At 42.4% G+C, this 21,238-nt stretch overlaps 1 protein-coding gene across 1 annotated transcript in view; it reads right to left on the bottom strand.

Annotated features, from left to right (window-relative positions):
• LOC141995350 (A-kinase anchor protein 13-like) overlaps nucleotides 1-21,238 on the bottom strand; it is a 150,600-nt gene that overhangs the window by 46,612 nt on the left and 82,750 nt on the right. The window contains exon 5 of the mRNA XM_074966494.1: nucleotides 10,935-10,977. Within this exon, the coding sequence (XP_074822595.1) occupies nucleotides 10,935-10,977 (43 nt within the window). The remainder of the gene's footprint in view (nucleotides 1-10,934; nucleotides 10,978-21,238) is intronic.

Below are 21,238 nucleotides of genomic sequence, written 5' to 3' on the forward strand. Positions count from 1 at the left end.
GCAGAATGATGGGGAGAGAAAGAGGTGACAAGCAAAGGAGAGCAGATATGTTTTTCTGATGAGATTTGAAAGCTTACAGTGATTTGAAAACGTACACTGGCATTCAGGTCTTTTTTAAAGGGGAACTGAAAAAACATTTTCAAAAGCTATTTAAGAACCCAAATGAGCTGCAGAATACACAGATTTAATTTTACATAAATAGTAGTAGCTCACTCTGATATGGTGTTTTTCATCAGTAACAGTACACCCCCAAGCACGTCACAATCTTTTAAAATACATTTATCCTCACAACAGTTCTGAGCATAAGGGAAGTGATGATATCTTCATTTACAGATGGGGAACTGAGGTACAGCGAGGTTAAGTATCTTTGCCCATGATCACCCAGGAAGTCTGTAGCGGAGCAGAGAACTCCATATCCTACGCTAGTGCCCTAACAACCAGATTGTCCTTCCCCCCACATACTTCACCAAAAAGAACAGTTGAAGTCTCTGTTAAGTCCTGGGATCTGTGTTCTTCCTGTGACAGCTGGTCACATTATCACCCAATGTGGGGTAAGGGATGCAATTCTTTCCACTGTTCCTGCTGGCAGCGAGCTCCCCAGCCACTGTGGGAGATAGCATATATCTGCCAGGCCCTGAGTTCTCTATCTTAACAAATTAGTTACTGTGCATTGCATAGTAGCTACTTTTCCAATGAAGAAGTTCATGAAGCTTTTTAGTACTCAGGGTTTAAAATAACCAACTTCACGATAAAGATGTTACAGCTCAGAACAATATGGTGCCTTCAGCAGGGGGCAGAGGGGCCTCCGGGAAGGGACAAATTATTTCAATATCACGTAGGCTATAATACTTCAAGATAATGGTGACTTAAGGGCAGAATCTCAGACAATAAATGCCTTGGGTTTGTTTGTTTAAGCCAGTCCATTTATGTTATTTCACCATAAGATTTACATACACAGACAAGCCCCATTTATACCCACCTAGCAGAAAAGATGCAATATAGGGTGGGAGAAGTAGGAGGGGCTGGTTCAAACTAAATTAAGTAAACTGTGTGTCAGTGTTTGGAATGTGTGAGAAATAGGGGAGGAAGGCTGAGAAGGGATTTACCAACTGCAACTCACCCCATGACCAGTCTGGAAGGAGTATGGTCTTTAAGCAGGAAATTGATGGTCTCAATTGATGGTCATTTCATTTCATGAGGCTGCTCTAGATAAGACTGCTTTAAATATGTGAACTAACATTATATTAAATACATGATCGATGTGTGAAGGTGTTTACATTGATATTCAGCAAGGCTCATGGGTTAATGCAGCTCCTAGTGTGAGAGTTATCAAAGTGGCTCTTAAATTGTGGGGACCTGTGAGGTCTGACCTAAGAGACAACAACAAATTGCAAGTCCAGGATTTAAGCAGCAGCATATTTGTTTTCAGGAACACAACACCGTGCTTCATCAGCAGTGGTGGACTCTACAGTTCAACAGAATAGGAGACAAACTATCCTTGCATGACATGGACAAGAATCTGGGGAGTTGGGAATGGAAGGATCACAGATCAAAGGCCAGGATAGGTATCAAACATCACCATTTGGTGCATAGTTTAATAAGGACAATTTTGCAGGAAAGAAGTATATGCAAGGATACCTTACATTTCCATCTGGGAGACAAAAAATAAAGATACAAAGGGAAAGCTGCACATTGTTCTTTAGAGCTGCCAAATATAATGTGTTACTCTGAAAGGTCAGAACTTACACGAGCATGATGCTTTCTGTAAGACTTTCTAAAAAGTCTCCTTAGACCCTTTAAATAACTCTGACTAATGTGTTCTTTGCTCCTTATTTAAAAGTCCTTCTCATGTTGTGGAAGTCAAAGGTTTTGGGGGTGGAGGAACAGAAAATCACCTTGTCATTAAGAGAAAATTCAAGTGCCCAACTAATACATTACAGGAGAGATTATCAGAGTTCTCCTGCCTTTATAACTACAAAACCAAATCAAGATCAAAGCTTCTTTTCGTCTTGCCTGAGGATCCCAAGAGAAAGTCACACAAGGTTACGATGTTGCTCGTAATAATGTTCATGGACTACTCCCATATTAAAAAATGACCAAGATACATTCTGCTTCCTGCCTGTCATTATCAGATACCCACAAATCCCAAGTGACCTGTATCACCCTGGCTCTCTCCAAGGAAGCAGTTTTACTGCCTTTAGGTAACTGATTAAAACGTATCTGTCCATCCAATGGCTTCGGAAACAAACTTCATTGACAGGTAGCATCACACACAGCAGAGGCATTTCACTTGGGCCTCATCCCTCTGGTAAATATTTTAAAAGATCACTAATTATAGTACACAATGCTGGACAAGTTGCACACTTTGAGACTCGGTTTTAGACATGGTAATTATTCTGCTGTCAAACACTGACCACTTTGACTCCTCTTTGTGTTTTCGCTCACCACAATATCTTTATTTAAATTTGGATTTTAATCAGCCATTGTCCACCTACCCAGCAGGAAGTAATTACTTTCTAACCAATTTCAAAAAGCTCAGTTTCTCCACCTACACTGGCAACTTTGGTACCTCGCCATCTCTCATAACTACTGTTACTGTTTAAATGCGGACAATGTGCTTGGAACTGTACTAGACACACAGATGAAGATAGTTGCTGCTCTGGGCAGATTACAATCTAAACAGGACACATGAAGAAGGTAGGACACATTGGGGAACCTAGAAGAGTTTGCCTGGTTTTATTAATGCCTCTCTCTTCCCTTTGTACGTAATGTTGTGGTGGTGAAGGCACTAGTGGGTTTGTGGGCCCTAATCAACAGTCTCAGAATAAACAATTGAAAAAGTTTTAAGCTGATCTCTTTCCTGTGGGGTAGAACGTATAAACATGGGTCGAGCAGCATGAATTAAGCTTAGGCCGTCTGCTAGGGAAGCAAATGTTGCTCTCAACATGTGAAGGAAAGATTGGAAGAGGCCAATATGGTTCCATGAGGAGCTCTTTAATTACATGAATATCAAAAAGAACTCCTACCAAAAAATGGAAACATGGCCAGATGGCTAAGGCAGAGTGCAAAAGAATACCACAAGCATGTAGGTTCAAAATCAGAAAGGCTAAGGCACTAAATGAGTTACACCTAGCAAGGGACATAAAAGGTAATAAGAGATTCTTTAAATTCATTAGGGGCAAGGAGAATGTAGGTCCTCTACTTAGCGGGGAAGAAGAGCTAGTACCTGACAACATCAAGAAGGCTGAGGTGTTTAATGCCTATTTTGCGTCAGTCTTCACTAAAAAGGTCAATGGTGTCCAGATACTCAACACAATTAATATTAACAACAAAGCGGAAGGAGCACAAGCCAAAATAAGGAAAGAACAGGTTAAAGAATATTTAGATAAGCTGGATGTTTTCAAGTCGGCAGAACCTGATCAAATTCATCCTATGGTTCTTAGAAAACTAGCTGAAATAATCTCGGAATCATTAGCAATTATTTTTGAGAACTCACGGTGGAACGCGTGAGGTCCCAGAGGACTGGAGAAAGCTAAACATAGTACTTATCTTTAAAAAGCGGGAATTACAGACCAGTCAGTTTAAGTCTGATACCTGGAAAGATACTGGAAAAAATTATTAAACTATCAGTTTGTAAGCATCCAGAGGATAATGGGATTACAAGGAACAGCCAGCATGGATTAGTCAAAAACAAATCGTGTCCAACCAACCTAATTTCCTTCTTTGACAGCGTTACTAGCCTGGGGATGGGAGGAAGCAATAGATGTAACATAGCTTGGTTTTAGTAAGGCTTTGACATAGTCCCACATGACATTCTCATAAACAAACTAAGACAATGTGGTATAGATGAAATTATACACTACAAGGTGGGTGCACAACTGGTTGAAAGACCATACTCAAAGAGTAGTTATCAATGGTTCCCTGTCAAACAGAGAGTATATCTAGTGGGATCCCACAGGAGTAAGTCCTGGGTCCTGTACTATGCAATCTTTTCATTAGTAACTTGGATAATGCAGTGGAGAGTAAGCTTATAAAATATGCATATGACGGGGAGGGGGAGGGGTTTGCAAGCACTTTAGAGGACAGGATTAGAATTCAAAATGACAAATTGAATAACTGGTCTGAATTCATCAAAATTAAATTCAATACAAACAAGTACTTCACTTAGGAAGGAAAAATCAAATGCACAACTAGAAAACGGGGAATACTTGGCTAAGTTTTAGTACTGCAGAAAAGGATCTGGGGGTTACAGTGGATCACAAATACAATATGAATCAACAATGTGAAGCAGTTGCAGAAAAGGCTAATATTCTGGAGTGTATTAACAGGAGTTTTGTATGTAAAGCATGAGAGGAAATTATCCTGCTCTACTCAGCACTGGTAAGGCCTCAGCTGGAGTACTGTGTACAGTTCTGTGTGCTACTCTTTAGGAAAGATATGGACAAATAGGAGAAAGTCCTGAGGAAAGCAACAAAAATTACAGAAGGTTTAGAAAACCTGATTTCTAAGGAAAGGTTAAAAAATGGTGCCTGTTTAGTCTTGAGAAAAGAAGACTAAGGGGGGGCCTGATAACTGTCTTCAAATATGTTGAGAGGTTTTTTGTTTTTGTTTTTTGTTTTTAATTAAAGCAGATGGTAATCAATTATTCTCCCTACCCACTGGAGGTAGGACAAGAAGTAATATTAATCTGCAGCCAGGGAGATTTAGGTTAGATATTAGGAAAAACTTTCTAACTATAAGGGTAGTTAAGCACTGGAATGGACTTCGAAGGAAGGTTGCAGAATCCCCCTCATTGGATGTTTTTAAGAACAGGGTGGACAATTACCTGTCAGGGACGGTCTAGGGTTACTTGGTCCTGCCACAGCACAAGGAGCTGGACTTTATGGCTTCTCAAGGCCCCTCCAGCCCTATATTTTTATGAGTCTATGAAATAGCCCCAGCCTCCCCCCATTCAACCAACTTTGAGCCGCAAGGGGCACGATCAAGCTCTCACTGAAGTCATCGGAAAACTTTCCTTTTTCATATATGCAATACACAGATGATCAATTATACAACTAAAGACTTTCATCAACTTTCTATAAACAAGCATGATCTAACACCAAAATTTGATTTATCAAATACTATGTGTTACAGTATGTGTCAATTTTACTATACTTCTGTGATTGGAGACAAGCAGAGAGATAAATGTTATAAAAACACTACAGATAGGTATCACTAAGGCTAAAATTGGGAAGTACCCAGTTCACTTTTTAAGCAAGACTATTAGACATCATATGTAACTAAAGACTTGATCTTGATCATTTACCCCCGCACACTCTATATTTATTGAAGGTATGTTGGTAATAAGAACATAACTTGTGATCCTTGATCCTTTAGTTAAGTCTACAGTAAAGCATCCAACAGAACTCTCAATTATGGTACAAACCATAAAAAAGCAAAATACTGCCTATATAAAACTTGTTCATATTTCCTTTCTAGTTATTTAAATTAGTAGCAATTCCATTCAGCCCGAAGAATTGACTAAAACTGAATTTCACTTATAGACAATGGTGCTTCTTTTAACTAAATCAGAAATCAAAGATCACTTCAAAAAAGTCTAAGTGCCAAGAAAACTGAGGGCTTGTCTTCACTACAGGGGCAAGTCAACCTAAGTTATGCTACTCCAGCTACGTGAATAATGTAGCTGGAGCCGACGTAGCTTAGGTTGACTTACACCAGTATCTTCACGGTGCTGTGTCGATGGGAGATACTCTCCGGTCGACTTCCCTTACTCTTCTCAGAGAGCTGGAGTACCAGGGTTGACCAGAGATTGCTCTGCCATCAATTTAACAGGTCTTCACTAGACCCATTAAATCAATCCCTGCTTCATCAATTGCAGCAGCATCAATCTCCCTGTAGTGGAGACCAGCCCTGAGAGACTAACCTTGCTCTACCAATGCATCTCAACCCTCACATGCAATAGAACTGGCAATTCCAGTTCAAAGTCCCCAACTGCAATACTGTCAATAAGTACAGCACCTCCTGATATTCTAGGTCTAGTTGCAAGTTTTCTGAGTGAAAAAATATCTATGACATAGTTAAGATGAGAGATTTCACTGTAAGACCTTCAGAAAACTAAGTCTGATGTTGATCATATCCCTCCCTTCATAAATAAAATATGTTTGTCACCTCCCAACTCCACACCCACATTTACACTCACTAATGGAAGGGACAAAATAGTTTTTTAAGTCTGACTTGAACATATAAAATCCATCACAGAGTCAGAGCTAAGATTGAAACTCCATTCTTAATCCACTTCACTGCTTAGGAGATCCCTGAAATGATGGAATGGTGTTGCAATATGAAATGACAACGGAGAGGAGTTAAAGGCCATTTCTAGATTTAATTCTGTGCCTTTGCTTTAACATAGAAGTTCCCCTATGATGAGCTGAGGTAGATGACTGGATAACTATGGTGGTCCATGGAGAATTGTCCAGTCACGTAGGTTTGGTTCCTCTTTCATATATCCTGCTTCTAAAAATGCACTAGAAGGCAAACAGGGCACACTGAATATTTTCCTAATGCCATTTTCCATGTAATTGCCATAGAGGTCGCAAAAAGATTATGGAATTGTGAACAAGATGAGAGGTGGTCCTTACAATTGCAAACTGGAGGGGAAGAGGTCCATTATAGCAGCATACACAGGAGGCTCTGGATACTGATCCCAGTCATGTGACATAACCTTTTGTAACCCTGACCCATGTCACGTGACCGTGGCCAATATATAAAGTGCATTCTCTGACTAGCACTACTGCACCCCACAGCTTGATTATAGTGCACAAGATCATCTCTGTGTTAAAGTGTGGTCCATATCATAAAAATTTTTTGAAAGCTCCAGGTTAGTAGTGGTAATTCATCTGTTACAGGGATATAGATAATCCTTGTCAATGACATCCCAACTCAGAGTTACTTGTCATCAATAAGACTGCAGCTGATATAACAGAACCTCCCACGTTAGGGAGGGGAAAAGTGGGTTTAAACTTATTTGCCTTAAATTCACACTATAATTTAAAACAGAATACCACCTTTTATAAAGTAACTAAGTGTTGACAGTTACACTGGGCTGATAGCTGCTTGACCTGCCACCTGATCAAATATTGGGATTAATTATATCACATTCTGCTGATGTTTCCCCATGCTACACTGAGGAACACTTGACTGCCCTGCCTCTTCGGACACAAATTGCAAGGCCTTGTGACTGAATCAGTGAGTACACTGGGAACCGAGCCAAATCAAGGAGCTAAGAAAGACCACATTAAGAAGTATTGTGATAAAGTGTAGGTAACTTACTCAGAGATTAAAGGAGAGATACAATTGTCACAGGGGAGCCAAATAAAACAAGGGCCAGTTGCTTTCAGCATGAAGCGTGAGCCCACGCTCACACAGATACTGGAAGAATAGACTGACTTCATCACTACTTGCTGATTTTTTTTTTCCAGAGCGGTTGTATCACACCTGCAGTTTACAGTTCTTGGCTTTAATTCTCACTCACCAGAGAATGCCGAAATGGAACGCGGACATTTAATTCTAAAAATGGATTTGAGCTTCTCTCTTTTGGTCTTCAAATAAGCTCTCTGAAAGGTCTGTAGCCATATCATCTCAGGCTGTGACCTCACCAACTGAGCAGAGACAGAATGGGTCAGCTCTTATGGAACTGGAGAATGAAAATCCAGGTGATTTAGGAAGTAGTAGTGGTGGTTCAGTAGGTGGCTCTCCTTCCCTCCAAGTCAGTGTAATGAATCAATTACCCAGTATGGAGCTAAAGGATATTGTTTTATTGGAAATACCTTCTTTTCTATCATATACACAGACTAGGTCCTGAGCACACGTAACCTCTTAGGTTCCCACAACACTTTTCACAAGTATAAGAGCATTAACCTAGCTGTCTCAGTCAAGTATCAACTGCATTCTGCCTCTCTAATTAGACCTTGAAGTTCAACTGAAGATGTTATTTTTCACTTTCTCCCTCTAAAAGTGGCAGTACAGTGATGCTGGTGCCTAGCAGCTGTCAAAAAAAGAGGCAGTTTGGTGTATGGAGAATGGATCCCTAAATATATTTTTACTTACACACTCTCCACCCCCCTTCAGGATGGAAGTTGCTAGAGAAATAGCAACTGCTACTCATATTTAAAACTTTTTTTTTAATTAAGAAAATAAACACATTCCAAAGATCTCCTAAAAACCACACCAAAACAAAAACTTTTCCTGGAAGCAATCACTGGTGTATGTGGCTCCCCCCAGATAATCACCACTTTCGTTTCCAATAATTTGCTTTGTAGATGGCATATTCCTTATTAACAAATGAATACTTGTTTTGAACACAGTTCTTAGCTTTCTGAAATGCAGCCTCCAACCAAGCCTATGTATGGGATGTCTAATAAATGTCAATCTGAAAAAGAACACAAATTCCAAGAACTTCTGGTGCTCTTTGATAGTAATGCCCACTGCTGACTGGTCCTGAAAATTATTCTGTCTCCCCCTTTTGAACAAATATAATCAGAAAGTGGTTGATCTGTTTTTGATATTAATCTTTTTTCTCTTCCTCTCACATGGAACAATCCACTCAACCGATAGATATCGGTTATCAATTAGTGATAGGTGGAACATGAAACTGATCCAAAAAACTACGCAGTACATACATTGAAAGCAAACATATTAATTTTCCTGGATTGTCTGCATTTGCTGAAACTGGCTCTTGATTTCAGTAGAAGCAGATTAACTTTTATAGCTTTGGCCGGGGGCGGGGGGGGCGGGAGTGCAAATCACCAGAGCAGTAACAGTCATGTCATGGCCATATCAGCATAAACAAAGAAAAACCATCCAGTATGCCAGTATCATCATCATTTTGTTCATCATTGTGCTAAACTAAATTTCCATTTAATCCTTCCCGCCCCCACACAAGGAAAAACAGACCTTGTAAATCTGTCCAATGCATGAATTTATTATCTATAAAATGCAAAACAATCAAAATGATAGGGGGAAAAATAAACTTAGCTTGAGTGCAACATTAGGACTGAGAAATCAAGCGCTCAAGAACAGGAAATTCATAAAGTTACACACTCAAATTTAATTCATTCTGGTGTTTACATCAAATATATGCATATAACCTGCAATTTCTTGTAATCGCTCTCTGGTGGTTCCAAACTTTAAAAAGAGGTTTCTTCTAAACTGACCGGGCTATAATCTGCCTGTGATTTACCAACTTTATGTTAAAATTTGTTACAAGATTACATAATACAGCTGTGGATTTCAATAAACCATTTTTACAGTCACTTTTCAGAGGAGAATCACAGTCTAGTGCTGCTATGTGAAACAGAAGATGGCAGCCTCGGGGTAAAAAGTTAAGCCATGGACAGAACAACAGTGCAGAATTAAAAATGACATGAGATTAAAGGCCAGTATAGTCCACTGTGTCAAACACCCAGTGCTTCACAAAAAACTCCCCACCACCCTTGCCCACTAAGCTCTTACTTCTACCCGCTAAGGCTGTCTACACAAGCACTTTTCTTCCACTAGAACAAGTGGACCTCTATCAATGGTAGCAATGGTGAGACTATAAATGTATGCTGACCACTAGAGTTTTACCCACCATCTTGGCAAATTCTGCTCAGACCAAGCATAGACAAAATGGAAGCTAAAACCTTACTGACAGCCAGTGGCCTGCCGACACTCGAACGCCCAACATTGCTACCAATAGAAGATGTTGGTGGAGCTATACGCAGAAGTAGCAAGTGACAGATTTTCCAAAACAGCCTAGCATAGATAAGGTGGTTGAAGTTCCATTGACTTCAATAGGAACAGGATCAGACATTGTGTCATCAGAAGACTCTTTCCCATACCATTATTTTAACAGGAGAGAAGGAGAAGGTCATTAAAAAGCCGACAATCTACAAATTAACAGTTAAGGAACCTGTGTTTCGAAACAACAGGCTGGAGTCTATTTAAGGGGTTTCCAGATTGGAAAAGGTGGAGAGAGGTATAAAATGTGCATTGCTAATTGTTCAGTGCACATGGCAAAGGTCCCTAGGACAGAACTGCTTGAAGAGAAGTAGCTTACCTAGAGTAGGACACTGGTTACTTATTTTTAAAACTGGCACCGTACATTTACGTTCCCTTTCAAACAGGGAATACATTTTGAACAATACAAGGGTTCCACAAGCAAACCACTAACATGATGCACATCTGTGGTGCTATATACAGCAAAACACTTAAGCCCTCCTGCCACTGATTCCAAAACATATTTGAACAATTTATAGACATGTGTGTCTAGCTCTTGTTTGGCAGTTCCTACCATGCTGCAACAGGGCTTCTATTCAGAAGAAAAAGCTATCCTGTTCTTTATTATCGTGGTCATCCATGTCACCAGCTTCTAGAGAGACTGATATAAAACATACCGTACGATAGAAATCTTAGAGAGTTCTCCTGCCATTTCCTGATGATGACCCAGCTCCATTTCTGTCCTGTCTAAGGTCTGACAAAAAATGATACCCTAGGGTGAACATTCAGGTTTCCTGTTTCACACACAAACTGCAACTTGCAAGACCTCTCAATACTCCCTGAGTTCCAACAGCACTGACGTCCACCCAGAAATGTTCTCCAAAAAGGAAGGGGGCATTTCTATGCTTTTAAGCTTATGCATGGTGCAGAACTGTGTTCTACATTACAGCATTCCACAAGTGGGAGCCTTAAATTTTCTACTTAAAAGGTATTATCCGGGTTAGCTAAAAAGCTTCTTTTTTTATTGCAGTATTAGACCTTTAATTTGATTTATTTGGGGAGCAAAGAATAAAACAAGGTAACCAAGATCCCTGGGAAAGAGCAAAACTGCATCAAATAGGTACAATTTGTGACACAAAAAAAGAAAGAACAAGTAGTTTAAATGTTGGTCTACTCACATATAATGGAGCTTGCTGTGGATTAAGTTTCATGACCCGAACACTGAAATGGAAGAGAAAAGACGTGTTAAAAACATTCAGTCCTCTCTAAAATTAACTTTTTTTTTTTTGGTAAACTGCAGAATCCTAAATAAATAATATACAAATCCACACAAGTCCACAGCTTGAGAAAAATTTCTCTCTAACTGTAGTTTCACACTACTTTACCTTATGGGTCCAGCTGATCTAAATAATACAACAACCAAATTCTTCCATCCTTGCTCATACTGGGCAGCACTGAGTAAGGGTGGTAGAATATTGCCCAAAGGGAATAGCTAGACCTTCCAACCTCTCCTGAACGAGGGGTGGCATGAAACTGCACCAACCTAAAAGCAGAGCAGTGGTCACTGTTCCCTCTAAGCTGTGCGGGTGTGCGTGCGCACACAGATCCTAAACCCCATGCACACAGATCCTAAACCCCGCGCGCACAGCAAAACACCGCGTGCACATTTGTCCCGCATCCCAACCGTGCATCGGTCGGGACGCCCTTTGTCCCGATATCGGGGACCGCTCACCGTCACCACCAAAGTCCCGGGGCTGGTGTGGCGGCGCTTCCTAGGGCAGCTCCTGGCGGCTCACCCCCCGCCGGCAGGAGCCAGCAATGCAGGCGGCCCCTAGGCACAGAGGCGGAGGGGGTCTCCATGTGCTGCACCAGCTCCCTCCTGCCCAATCAAAGCTATGGGGGTGGGGCTTGCAGGCACCAGCAGTGGGCAGAGAGCCCTCTCTCCCCCCACCCCTCCGCCCGACCCTAAGAGCCAGAGGGACCTGCTGGCTCTTAGGGTCTCTGTGCGTTGCCGGCACCTGCAAGCCCCACTCCGCGGCTCCAGCAGCTCCCATTGGCGCATTTCCCGGCCAGTGGGAGCCATGCAGCTCATGCTTGTGGCGGGCAAGGCACATGTAGAGTCTGGAGACACACACCCCCCGCGCCGCTCTGACCCTAGGAGCCGGAAACCTCCCAGCAGGGCTGGTGAGTGCAGCCAGGGAAGGGGGCAGGGCGTGATGGAGCAAGTGTCTGGGAGGTCTGTGGATCATTTGGACATGCTGATGTGTATTAAGAGTTAGATGGAGGACTGATAGATCTGGACAGAGTTTATATTGAATGTGCAAATGAAAAAGATCGCAGGGAAAAACAGCAAGGTTAGTTTAGTAGTCTTTGACATTTCGACCAATAAGGAAATTAAAATGCATTTGTAATTACATATCTTATTCTTGGCTGATAATCATTTATTGATACTTTTTAGGAAAATTTTAAATTTGAAACACAAACTCGTTTTTCTTTTTTTACTCATGATGTCTCTTATCTGAAAACCCATATAAATTGACACAAATTGCAAATTAAAACTTTTTAAATGTATAAGCATTTTACTCGCTTGGACACATTTGCCTCATGGCGCACAAATTTGAACTCTGCTTCAAAAATTTGCACAGAAGAAATCTTTTGCGCACATGGCCTGTCAAAAATTAGAGGGAACATTGGCAGTGGTCCCATTTTGCTCTGAGGGAAGGGGAGGTTACTTCACCCATTTCAGGCAGAAGTTTACTCCTTCCCTCTGCACCCAACCAGCTGCTTTGGCCAGAGTGCAGGGAAGGCAGTGCCAGGACTCCTCCCAGTCAGGGGCAGAGGAGCCAGCAGCTATCTCCCGGGTTGATAATAGTTAGAGAAGGAACTCACTCTCCTTTACCTTCATGTCAGTTCACCTCTCTTCATTCCCAAAACACATCCTAAAAGCCACTTGTTTCTGAATGTGTTCTTTAGTGTGACGACTGCTGTAACCCTTCCACGCATCTGACACCCCACTGATATTTGCCCCCTTTTATTGCTTTTGTTGGGTCCTTTATAGCAGTGGTTCCTAAACTAGGGGCGCCACTTGCTCAGGGAAAGCCCCTGGCGGGCCGGGCCGGTTTGTTTACCTGCTGCGTCCGCAGGTTCAGCCGATCGCGGCTCCCGCTGGCCGTGGTTTGCCGTTCCAGCCCAATAGGGGCTGCGGGAAGGGTGGCCAGCACGTCCCTCGGCCCACGCCACTTCCTGCAGCCCCCGTTGGCCTGGAATGGCGAACTGCGGCCAGGGGGAGCCATGATCGGCTGAACCTGCAGACGCAGCAGGTAAACAAACCGGCCTGGGCCGCCAGGGGCTTTCCCTGAACAAGCAGCGCCCCTAGTTTGGGAACCACTGCTTTATAGGGTGTTTTTTTAAATCTCCATGAATGTGCTGAGTTCTCTGTAATGGTGCAGAATGCCCTGAAGGTCTCTGCATGTTGCATGTTAATAATTATTATTATTCCACTATACTTTGCCAATGATTCCCCCCGCTTTTAGCACAAAACTGTTTTATTTATTGTAGCTGTTCTCCCTCAAGTCACAATTACAGTACTGATGGCTTGTTCCAGAATGAAGTGGTGAAATCCATTAGTCTGGCAAATGTATCTTCCAAAGGAATCTGGTCCCTGTGCTTGCTAGAGTGGTGTCTTTCAGGAAACATTCCAAGAAAACGCAGTACACTGGAAAATCATTCTTTATGAAATTCAGGAATGTTCTTCAGAGAAAGCAGCATACAGTGCCCAAGCATTTCTTCAGTGATAGCCTAGCCAGGAAACATCAGTCCTTGTCCCCATCATTTCCTATTCCAGTCTGGGAATCCTTAGCGGGTAAACCACACATAGATGAAAATTTTTTTGAAAAATTCAGCCGCGATTAGAGGTAGGTGCTGTTTTAATTCTGTGCTGTGACAATGCATGCTGCTTTCTAGAGCCTTTAAACTAAGGTTCTGTTAATTCTAATATGTAACGAAAGAAAATTTGGATATTTAAATGCTTTTGGGTCAATTTGGCACTCCTGAAATATAAGGGATTGCCCTTATATTGCCAGGAGATTAAAGTCTCTTGTGTACCCAAAGGGCAGGTGCAACACGCGCATTGGCAATGCAACCTCTCCTTTCATAGATCCTCTGAAGACATGCCTCAGACTTGACTTAGAAGGGCCAATTACTTGAGAGGCAAGAAGGAAATTGAGGCTCTACACCCACACAATCCTTGGCTTCTATGCTTACACTGCCAACAAAAGTATCAGTTAGTGAAAACTGTGTTGATAGCTCTAGCTTCTATCCTCTAGTACTTGTCCTGAGACCCACCAACTCATTTCCCATAGGCCAACAAAGAGCCAAGAGATAGTAATGACTTTCCATCACTACTAACATGGACCATAGTACCCATAGTCCATTTCAGTACCCAAACGCTTTCACCTTCCAAATCGCCCCTTCCTATCGTGGTTGTGTCCCGCAGATTTCCCCATAAAGAACTGCATTTCCTTAAACATAACTTCCATTTCCTTTTCTTCTGATGTTGTAAAAATAAAAAGCACATCTGTAGAAGACAATCTAGGATAATTGTACTATAGGTATGTGGGGGGAAGTGGGGAGAGAAGCTTCTCTATGTAAAGCCAATGGCAAAAAGTGTGCAAGCTTTTCTTTCAACTTCCCAAATGTTCACTTTACTTAAAAAGGGCTATGAGAAGTTAGTAGCCGATTCTAGTATGTCTCTATTCAAATATTTCCAGGAGTCAGGCACCAGAATCCTAACTGCACATTGTGAGAATGTACACCTTAGTCCGGGACAGCCTGAATTCAGGTACAGGATATTTAAAGGAGTTTTTGTTCTCTCTCTCTTTTTTTTTTTTTTTTTTTTTTAAATAAAGCACCATACAACATAGGAACAGAAATCAAATGTGGCCTTAGAGATAAGGATAGATTTTTGACTTCACCCTCCTGGTGAATTCATAAATCCCTTGCAATTTGGTTTTGTGATTTGTTGCATCATCAAATTCTTCCAAGGAAGCTGAAGGCTTTGCACCTATTCATCATCCTAGGATCTTAGGTATTACTATGACTGTCAGTACATCTAAACTCCCAGGACCAACCTAGAAGGGAAGGATAACATTGCAGCTCAAGTTTTGGGAATGGAAGTCAGGAAAACTTGATTCTGTTCCCAGCTCCACCATGGATATTCTGTATGACCTGGGGAAAAGATCTCTGGGTTAAATTTTGGGCCCATTGAAGTCAGTGGGAGTTTTGACATTGGTTTCAGTGGGGCCTGGATTTCACCCTTTAGTTTTAGTTGCCAAGCTGTAATAGATAATACTCATCCTACTTGGGGGCTATGAGTTAAACTTATTCATAACCACAACATGCTTTGAGATCCAGAGATTGAGGAGAGCAAAGCTTTAGTCTTATAATAGGACCTTTCAATTGTGCTCATTTCCTTCACTAGTGATGGGAGCAAATCTCTAAGTACTTAAGGCCCCCGGTAAGCAGGATGAAAATGCCACCTGCACCTAACACACATACTTTGAATATCTACCCCCTCCCTGGGGTTTGCCTTCATTGTTAACTTAAACAGCAAACCAAAATAAACCTCAGCCTAAACTTTCTCCTGATCTTAGCAATTCCTACACTCTTTCTCCTGAAGGACACCCTCTAATTCCTTTTGCCTTATAGTCAAACCTTTTTGTACACCTTGGTAGGACTAATTATTTAGACATGCCTGGTCTGGCTCCAAGGAGGAATCAGCAAAATCACTTTGTATGTCTGTGCAGGGTCCTAGTACCTGACATCTTGTTATATACACTCTTATTCCTTAACAGCTTCTAAATCTGGTCATAACATCATGTCTAGTTTCAATCACAACATTCTCTTCTCGGAGTCACAATAAAAATTTTACAAAATAGCTGTGTTTGAAAGACTTGTTTTGCCTTTTTCCCGCCTTTCAGCTTGTAAGACAGTGTATTACTTGTGAAAATGGGGGACCAGTAACATTGGCTTGAGGGTGGCATGCTTTTGCGAGGTGCCGAGCAAGCTTCCTGCACACAGCTCTGCCAATGAACCTCACTCCTGACCTACACCAGCCCCTGTTCTACCCGCTTTAATCACACATCTCTCCCTCTGCCAATTCTCCTCAGTCTGAGCTACAAGAGCCCCAGATATTCTGGAGCTGGGCCTCTTGAACAGACACGAGAGTGTTGTCCAACTGGGTGCCTCTTCTTGTCTGTCATGAAAACTAGGTTGAGACCGAACAGTTTTTCATTTTGATACAGACCATTGTTTCAACCTACCTTCCCCATGAAGTGCTAACTAATCATTCAGATTTTCACGAGAGAGGCCCATTTCTTTTGGGCTTCTCCCGTGTTCTGGAATTAAACCCTGAAATCTCTGGCTTGACAATTTAATGACATTTGCATAATGACATGATAAGGCAAACATTATGACATCAAGCCACCACACTTCTGTCTCAAATCAGGGTGTTTAAAGGGAGCAAAAACTTTGTCTAAGCCTAGATTCTTCTTCAATATTCAGTTCCTTCACTGCCATGGAAATATTCTGCACCATACAGGAAAACATCTTTTTCTTTATTGTAAACTAGAATGGCTAATTTGTATTTTTATAGTATTTAATCAGCTGAATTCACAAACAACCACATTTTACACTCCGAGACTACAGATAAAACCTGCATAATCATCTCATTGTATAGCATCTATCCTACCAAGGAAGCTGAAAATGTTTTATATACTGGCAGAGAATACTTCACCTGCCCCTGAAATTCCACCACACAGCTGCCATTCTACCCCAGCAACATTATATCACAGGGTTATTGCACACGAAAGTATTCAAGGGATGTCATATGAGGAATTTAAAAAGTGACCAGATTTTGGATCTGAGCAAGACCACACACCTAGCACTCTTACTCTTTAGGGCTTTGTCTGAAGATCTAATTTATTCTTTATTAATTTTTCAAGAGCTATTTAGTTTTTAGTTTCTCAGAAAGAACTCTGCTGAGAGGAAGGTATCCTAACCAGTGCTTTCCCACTCCTCCTCCCATTTTAAAACAGGATTTCTCTTTCATGCTGGAAACTCCCAGTCAAGTGCGTCAGGCTCCAAGGTATTTGAAGTCACCCTGCTTATATCATTGTTTGACTTCTGTGGTTTGAAGGTGGATACAGTCACATGTTTCAGAATCCAAAAGGTACATAAGCATGCACACTCTGAATGAGATCAAGTATCAGAGGGGTAGCCGTGTTAGTCTGTATCCACAAAAACAATGAGGAGTCCAGTGGCACCTTAAAGGCTAACAAATTTATTCGGGCATAAGCTTTCGTGGGTAAAAAACCCACTTCTTCAAATGCATGGAGTGAAAATTACAGATGCAGGCATTATTACACACATTATTATACACAGTATTATAATGCCTGCATCTGTAATTTTCACTCCATGCATCTGAAGAAGTGGGTTTTTTACCCACGAAAGCTTATGCCCGAATAAATTTGTTAGCCTTTAAGGTGCCACCGGACTCCTCGTTGTTTTTACTCTGAATGAGGTTATGCCTAGATTTCAGAGTTCCAGTTGTCTTGTTTGTGCACACAAAGCTGCAGAGAATCTGTGTTCCTTATTACACTACACATGGTCATTTGAGTCTCCTCTCTCACAGCATCTGCCTGTCATCTCTTGGCAGGTAAAGGTCTGATCCAAAGCCTACAGAAGTCAATGACCACTTCCATTGACCTCAGTGGGCTTTAAATCAGCTCTAAGGGTGTAAGCATTCTGGGGCAGGGACTGTTTTTATTATTATATGCTAGTACAACACCTAGCCCGCTGAGGCTCCATCTCTACCTGGGCCTCTAGGCACTACTGCAACACAGGTTCTGCTCTAGCAGATTTTTCAGTTGATTTGCAGCAGGTGTGTGTGTTTGTGCTTGGGAGAGGGTGCTACACAGGTACTGACAGAAGTACCAGGCATCTGAGAAAAACCTCTCCCTCTGCTCAGACGTCTTTCATAGAAGCCTTTACCTCCCCAAAAATAGGAATTTCAAGATGAAGGGTCTTTCAAATGGAAGCAATGTTTTTTTCACATAGCCCCCGAGCAACCATGCTTCAATCACAGAATCCCTCTCTCTAAGCCACCACCGGCCTGTGGTCTGCCGCGCCTTGTGATACACTACGGTTCAGTTCCTGGGTCCCCACTTGGGTAGGCGGCACTTGGAGTGTTAAGAAGGGAGCCCACTCAGCCTGTGCAGGAAAGAGGCAAAGCCAACGAGTGCCAGACAATACTCAATAACAATCTCTCTAGACAATTAAATGACATCGACTGGCTTCTAGGAACGATCCCGGCTACAATACAAGGAAAACTTGGGGTGGGGGAGCCCCCACGAAGAGCGAAGCAGAAATGTGAAGGTCTCTCCAGCAGTGAAATATTGCTCTCTCAGATTTTTACAAAATAGTCTACATATGTTTAGTGTTTGTGCTACAGTCCTTTATAACCTGAAGGCTGCCTTATCATTATTGTGTGTCGCCAATAAAAGCTAAAGGCAACACATTTCTTGAATTCCTGGGATTTTGCACTGCCTGCAAGCATTCTGCAGCAACTCAGTCAACCCCGACAAGGAATGCAGATGACTTTAGAAGACAAGCATGCTTTACAGAGCCCTGTGAGCACACGGTGGACTGCCCAGCTCTGATCAGTTACAAATAGGTTACTCTTCAAAACGAAAATTAGTGTCTTGTGATACTCATGGATGGGCATGTTGGATCAGTGACAGCCTTGCCAAGCTAGCATTTTTAGCCACTAGTCCTGCTTATCCAGGAGTCCGTCCTGAAAGCTTAGCTTAACTGATGGCGGCTTAACTGAGTTTACCACATGGAACCTTTAACAGCACTTCCACATTGCAATGCAAAAGGAACCGCAACCATACACAGGAAGCTATGTAGCACTGATTCTGATACACATGAGAATCCTTTAGTCCAGAAGTTATATGCAGGCAGAGCAGCATGGGAGGAGGAAACTAGTGAGGAGGCAAATTGGGGGCTCAGTAGATAGCTCTGCATATACTATACAATAGAGTTTCTGCAGCGCAAGCAACGGAGGGAGGGGTCTGCTTTGGCAGCACGTTTTTTGGTATTGCACTTGCCCTGCACTCAGCACCTCGTGTCATTAAACAAACGGGACATGATCTAATACTAAGTAGGCGCTGTGCCTTTCCCCCTAAAATATCCCACTTCTGCTTTCATCATTTATAGAAATGGTGGACACTCTGGCGTATGCTGGGCTCCCATAACTACTGTTATTTTTACCACCATGTTATCTAACTCTGTTCAGAGCAGGTCCCTGTGATGACAGTGCTGCACACTGTCAGATCAGAGCTCCTAGCTAGCCGCAGTGGGAAATTTGGAAGGGAAAAAGGTTAGTGGAGGCAAGGTCATAGAGACAAAGACAGTTGTTGTAGACACTTCATCATCAGGGACGTTTCACTGGAGAGGAGGTTGTGAAATTGATTATTGTGATACCAATTAATTGCAATGCAGGTGTAGATGACATTGCAATTTGGTCTGCAGCCTCAATCGAGTTCCTGGAGGACAAGCAACCCCCCAACTAAAAGGACAGCACTGATCCATCTGGTTCCCCTAGTGGCAATCCCAGCAGAAACTGGGTGGGCAAAGAAGAACAAAATCCCTGCAGAATCAGTTTGAAGCACGTTACATGGGAGTGTGAGGAAAGAGGCTTGCCACTGCCCCTACTATAGCTGTTTCAGAGAGAGGAAAGATGCAATTGTCAAGAGTTGGCATTCTGCATCTTTCACTAGTGCTAACTATGCTTTTTAAAAGAAAATAAGATACGGTCTGTGCTTTGAACTTCCTCCTAAGGCCCATTCCGCCACCCCAAAGCAAACTAATAAAAGAGAGAAAGTTATTTTACACTTTCAACAAACACATGCAAACCATTTTAGCTCCAAGCAATCATTCTCTCTCTCTCTCTCTAACACCCATGCACGCTCTCAAGGAAGATATTAAAATAGGCATTGCTAGTTACAGAAAACCAATTTTAAGCAGCAGAATATGTATGTATAAAAAAAAAAACTTCCTCTTGACATGACTACAGTGAACAGACAGAGAAATTTCCTGTATTGTCTGGTATTACATAGAGAGCAGTGTTGTAGAGGACAAAGATCTAGGCAAAATGCTATACCAGAATGGTACCCAATTAGTAGTGTGTTTGGGGCTCTGTGATCTAAGTAACAAAGTGGAGCTGAATCCTTTATCTCTACGTCTGGTAAAGAAACACAGACAGGGCTTCACCACTCAGGCCTGGTCTATCCCTAAAAAAATCCATGCCCCTAAGCACCTTAGCTATGCTGACCTACCACCCAGTTTAGACACAGCTAGGTCGATGTAAGAATGCTTCCATCAATCTAGCTAGAACTAGAGAATTAACAAAATTAAGGAAGGTAAAGCTAGATTTCTTCACAAAACTAGTCGCTCAGAGAAAAAGAGCGGGCTAGTCACTTGTGGGAACCATCTTGCTGCTACAGGTGAGATCAAGGAAGTGGGAGAGAGTCATGGTCACGCCGCCCTTCACACCTTTGCACGAAAAGGCATAGTGCACATGTGCAGCCCCAGACACTGCTATTAAAAAAAAAATCCAATCTCATGCTCATGTGGCACATGTGCTCTGCCAGTAGGATCCACACCGACACCGACTCAAAGAACAATTGTTACACGCACTCAGTTCAAAAGGATGTTTACAGAGCCAAAAATAAGGCTATAGCAATAGCCACAGCTTATAGCAGGCTCGGAAGTGTCTGATTCCCTTCCCTAGGGCAGCTTGTTGATGAAAAGGGAATAAATAATGGAAACAGTTGGAGTTCACAATGGTCTCTTTAAAAAGTCTCCACAGCTGTGGTTGTAAATAGACAGAGCCGAGCCAGTCCACGCTACCTTTTGCAATGGGAACATGAGCCCTGCCTCACTCTGGTCCTGGCCACGATGAAAAGCTCAAGCCCCGTTGCAACGAGAGTGTGGCATCTGCCTTCAGGCGCATCCCAATGGTGGCCGTGCCATCACCCAGCTGTGATCCAAGTACACCCCATGTCGCAACAAGGCTGCGACAGTCCTATCCTCACCCTTCTCCTATCTCCACCTGTTACAGTGGGCCACTCTCTGATACCCTGGCTCCCAATGAGTAGCACCTTGCTCCACGAGTAGTTTCACTGACTTCGGCGCAAGTAAGCGTATCAGAAACTGAACCGGTGTCAATAACATTCAAGCTTCCTTCCCCCAGACTCAATGCAAGCACCACTCCTGATGCTCTCCCAGAAGCAATGTGAATGCATCGTATTGCGCCAGAGAGTATTTCCTTGCTTCACCCCCACATTACCGTAGGGTAGTGTGAGCACAGCCCAGCATACTGTGAGCCAAGTGCCACTTCCCCTCCGTTGCATTGTGAGCA

The sequence above is a fragment of the Natator depressus genome, chromosome 10 (assembly GCF_965152275.1).
Source record: "Natator depressus isolate rNatDep1 chromosome 10, rNatDep2.hap1, whole genome shotgun sequence".
Taxonomy (NCBI): Eukaryota; Metazoa; Chordata; order Testudines; family Cheloniidae; genus Natator; species Natator depressus.